This window comes from Penaeus vannamei, chromosome 32, assembly GCF_042767895.1.
Source record: "Penaeus vannamei isolate JL-2024 chromosome 32, ASM4276789v1, whole genome shotgun sequence".
NCBI classification, from domain to species: Eukaryota; Metazoa; Arthropoda; class Malacostraca; order Decapoda; family Penaeidae; genus Penaeus; species Penaeus vannamei.
The window spans coordinates 21,767,069-21,772,068 of NC_091580.1; the positions used below are offsets into that span (position 1 = coordinate 21,767,069).

The window sequence follows — 5,000 nt, forward strand, 5'->3', positions numbered from 1 at the left end:
CCCTCCCCACTCCCTCTCCCCCCCTCACCCTTTCCCCGGCGTGGCACCGACCGAGCCACGGCGACACCCCAGCAGTGCTTACGCAGAAAACGGAAGTCCGCGAAATGCAACGCCAGTGGTGACGTCATCAGCGCGAGGCTCTTCCCACACGCAAACGCACGCACACACGCACACACACACACATACACGCCCCCGCCCACTACTTGTTACGGCTGTGAGAAGAAACGAGGCGTTGGCTCTTATTGTTTCACGAGGGCGTAAGAGGGCGGGGGGTTGGGGGGTTGGGGGGGGTGGAGGGCTGAGTCATCTCGCAGATACGTAGATGTACCATGTACGCATATGCACACTTAAGGAAACGCAAAAACACGCCCGAGTGAGTGCGGAGCCTCACGCCCGCCTTCGCAAGCACGCAGGAAGGGAAAGTGAAAGAGACTGAGAGAACTGCATATATATGTATATGCATTCATAGATAAATTGATTGACTGACTGATTGATTGATTGATTGATTGACTAATTGATTGACTGACTGATTGATTGACTGATTGGTAGAGAGACAGATAGATACATAGATTGATAGGTATAGACAAAGGAATGGATATAGATATAGATATAGGTACAGATGCAGATATACATAAATAGACATATAAACAGATAGATTAGAGAGAGAGAGAGAGAGAGAGAGAGAGAGAGAGAGAGAGAGAGAGAGAGAGAGAGAGAGAGAGAGAGAGAGAGAGAGAGAGAGAGAGGAGAGAGAGAGAGAGAGGAGAGAAGAGAGAAGAGAGAAGAGAGAAGAGAGAAGAGAGAAGAGAGAAGAGAGAAGAGAGAAGAGAGAAGAGAGAAGAGAGAAGAGAGAAGAGAGGGGGGAGGGGGTCTACATAACATAAATCATATCTAATAACTGGTTTCTTACAAAAACAGAAAAAATATCACAGCTTTCCACGAATAAACATTACACCATGGAAACCTGGAATTCATAAAAAAAAAACATGCAAATTAGCGACCCAACAAAACAACCAACACCACCTGGCATCAAAGATGAAAACTTGGTCAGTAAACAAAAACAAAAAAAAAAGAAAAGTGAAAGGTATTTCCTTTGATGAATCTGCGCCGACACAACCGACCATCCCAAGCTCATTCACTCTGACCTTGTCCCACCTGCGAAACGAGGTGACCGAACACGCACACGGAAAACGGTGAGAGAAAACGGTAAGAGAAAACGGATTTTTCTTCTTTCGAGGGGAGACGAAACTATTCCTACTCTGACCAGCGAAGATATCCGTGCTGCATTCTGCTTCCATAAACTGACATAACATCATACGACTGGTATATACAAATCTTATACACTTTACACTGAAATCCCTAAACCTTAAAAACAAACACATCCCATTATAGTGCAACCAAAACGAAACCCAACTACCAGCATACAGGATGCACAAAATACACCCGTGAATCCGCCCCATTCAGGAAACCCAGAAGAAAACCAAAACAAACAAAAAACACCCGTGTATCTTTCTTTTTTTTGCATTCCTACTTCTTACAAGCGTGTGATAAAACCCGTGAGAGCACCGCATAAGTCCCCCTCACTTACCTTACTCTGTCCTTCCCTCCCTCCCTCCCTTGCCTTCGCCTCGTCGGGTACAAGGCGGAGGAGGAGGGAAGGGGACACTTAAGGAGACCCGGAGACTATTAACAACAAAAATACAAAAAAATGTACATTCATTTTGATTCCTTACAAGGATGAGACGAAGGAAGGGAGAAACTCGACAACCAAAAAGTAAACAAAACAAAACAAATAAAAACAAAAGACGATCGAACGAGAAGTGACTGCAGGCGCTTCGACGTCCTCCCTTCCTTCGCTCATCCAAAAGACAGACCTCAGGGGCGTCCTTACCTGGTGGTCGGGCGAGGGGGAGGCGCCCACGTCGCTCTCCGCTGACGAGGCCGAAGAAGAGGAGCTGGAGGCGGGGGCGGGGGGCGGGGCCAGGGGTCTCGCCACGCCCACGCCGTCTTCGGCCGCGCCCGCCCCGCGCTCGCCATCCTCGCGGTCGGGGAAGCCGCCCTCGCTGGAGATAGGAGAAAAATAATATATTAAAATCCTGCTTAAATGTGAGAGACAAAGTGAGTCAGTGAGTGTGTGAGTGTGAGTATGAGTATGAGTATGAGTATGAGTATGAGTATGAGTATGAGTGTGAGTGTGAGTGTGAGTGTGAGTGTGTGTGTGTGTGTGTGTGTGTGTGTGTGTGTGTGTGTGTGAGAGAGAGAGAGAGAGAGAGAGAGAGAGAGAGAGAGAGAGAGAGAGAGAGAGAGAGAGAGAGAGAGAGAGAGAGAGAGAGAGAGAGAGAGAATTGTCATACCGGGGAAAGATGTCGAACCTCACCCTAAACTGGCTTCTTACATAACTCACTTCACTAATCGGAAAACTATTAGTAACCAAGCAATACAAACCTAACACTTCTTCGCCATTTTGGGCAATCGCTTTGTCAACATATCACCTCTAAGGTTGCGGAAACTGCCGTTGACCAAGATGGATTTCAAATATCCTCTCCTTGGAATTGAAATTGCGGAGGAATCTGATTTTGGACAAAGGCCACCTTATGGCCTTTTTTGAATATCGGCATTCGCAACAAAATTCTGTTTCTAAGTATTTTTTATTAACTTAGTGTGACCTGTCGCGGTGAACGTGGAATTTGACCTGGTACTAGAGCTAGCATTGCAACTGATTCTGAGGCTGTGACTGAAGCTGTTGCTGCTTCTGAAATTGCAAGTGTGACGTCATGGGAATTCGGCCTCACAACGAAGGCTAGGACGGGGACCGACCTCTGAGGGGGAAAGCAATGCTCACCATTCCTGTCTGGTGTCTTTCCTGTCTTTTGGAAAGTGCGCGAATAATGACGAGACTGCACTGGGCCTCACGGCGATAGCACGCACATTCCCAAAGGACATTCTCTCCGTGACATTCACTCAACGTACATGACACGAGAACAGATCTGAGCAAAATAGGGTGAGCCATTCGAAGACGGGAGATCTGAAGGCTGTTTTCCCATCAGCGAATTGTTTGTCCCTCGAATGTGGCGATTGCCCTCTGAGGCTCCATTTCCTTTGTCTATACATATTTAGTGTGTGTGTTTTCGAAGTAAATTCTGCCCTTAACGATTTTCTTCGGATCTTTACTGCTCTCACGTAGCGACATTTGTCCTCCGTCTCTCCCTCTCCCCCCAGAGACAGAGGAAGGGAGGGAGGAAGGGGAGGAGAGGAAGATATGGGAAAGAGAGGGAAAGGGGGGAAGGGAGAGAAGGAGAGAGGGAATGAAGGAAAGAGGGATGGAGAAGGGAGGGAGAGGAAGAGAGAGAGGGAGGAAGGGAGGTAGGGAAGGAGAGAGGGAAGAAGGGTGGTAGGGAATGAGAGAGAGAATGAGAGAGAATGAGAGAGAATGAGAGAGAGAGAGAGAGAGAGAGAGAGAGAGAGAGAGAGAGAGAGAGAGAGAGAGAGAGAGAGGAGAGAGAGAGAGAGAGAGAGAGAGAAAGAGAGAGAGAGAGAGAGAGAGAGAGAGAGAGAGAGAGAGAGAGAGAGAGAGAGAGAGAGAGAGAGAGAGAGAGAGAGAGAGAGAGAGAGAGAGAGAGAGAAGAAAAACCTTAGTCACCCCTATTGATGTTCAAATCTCATTTTCTTTATACAGAAAACGTCGTGCAATAAACAGCGGTAACTATCCTATTATTCAAATTCCTACAGATCAACCGTAACTGAGATTAAACATAATCGACGTTATGTGCATTCATACCTTTATCATTCTCATCTGTAATAACAAATACATACAGCAAAAAGCGATTAATTGAGAGATCAGGTGCACATTATATAAAAAAGACAAAAAAATCTACCCCCTTCATTCACAAAACTCAAAAAAAGTCACGCTAACATTACAGTACCAAATGACACACATGAAAAAAAACGTAATCATTAAAGGGTTGCTCGACAATTAACAAACAACTAAAAGCTAAAAAAAGGGAAAGGGAGCGAGGGGCGTGGGCGGCCTGATCGAGAACTACCTTCATCAACGTCTCCCCTCGCTTTGTTTACCTGCGAGCGTGCCACTTGGCCTTGCCGGACCTGGACTTCCGACAACTTTTCCGAAGACACTCCACTCCATTTGCTCTTCGCAGAAACGCCCAGGACAAAGGACGCCCACGGGGGGAAGAAAAGACGCAGCCCACACTCTTGCTCTTGTCATCTAAAATCCCACGTGAGTATATACTGAAGTAATCACACAGACAAACGGATGGGTACACACATGCGTTTGGATACGCATACACGCACACGCACTTACACAAACAAAGACACACACAAACAAACATACTCAACCCTCACAACATACCCCACATACGCACATCCCCGACACACACATATACACCTCACATACAAACACATACACCCCCCCCCACACACACACAAACCCCCACCCCCTCACCCACAATCACCAGAGCCAGGCACCCGTCCCGCCTTTCACCGCGGCATCACCATCACAATCATCGGTTTCCAGCGAGATTTCCTGCCATTGTCTCGCTGACCTTCTTGGCACTGCGAATGGCACCATACTCGCGAGGTCTCGCTTTCTCTGGATCTGATGGTGCGGGCTGTGGTGGCGGTGGCTGGTGAAGTGGTAGTGGTCATGGTAGCAGTGGTTGTAGTAGTAATGGAAATTGTAGTGGTGGCGGAAGCAGTGGTGTAGTAGCAGATATAGTAGTAGATATAGTAGTAGTAGTAGTAGTAGTAGTAGTAGTAGTAGAATTAATAGTAGCAGTAGAAGTAGCAGCAGTAGTAGTAGTAGTAGTAGTAGTAGTAACAACAGCAGTAGTAGTAGGTAGTAGCAGCAGTAGTAATAGATATAGTAGTAGTAGTAGTAGCAGTAATAGTAGTAGTACTAGTAGTAGTAGCAGAAGTAGTAGTAGTCGGCGTAATAGTAGTAGAAGTAATAGCAATAGCAACAGTAATAATAGTACTACTAC

General features: G+C 46.7%; 1 protein-coding gene across 4 annotated transcripts in view; it reads right to left on the reverse strand.

The window, feature by feature from the left end:
- The window catches only part of Ptpmeg (protein tyrosine phosphatase Meg), a 196,674-nt gene that overhangs the window by 67,395 nt on the left and 124,279 nt on the right, over positions 1-5,000 (reverse strand). For all 4 annotated transcript variants that reach the window (XM_070144797.1, XM_070144795.1, XM_070144796.1 and 1 more), the window contains one exon: positions 1,892-2,063. In XM_070144797.1, the coding sequence (XP_070000898.1) occupies positions 1,892-2,063 (172 nt within the window). The remainder of the gene's footprint in view (positions 1-1,891; positions 2,064-5,000) is intronic.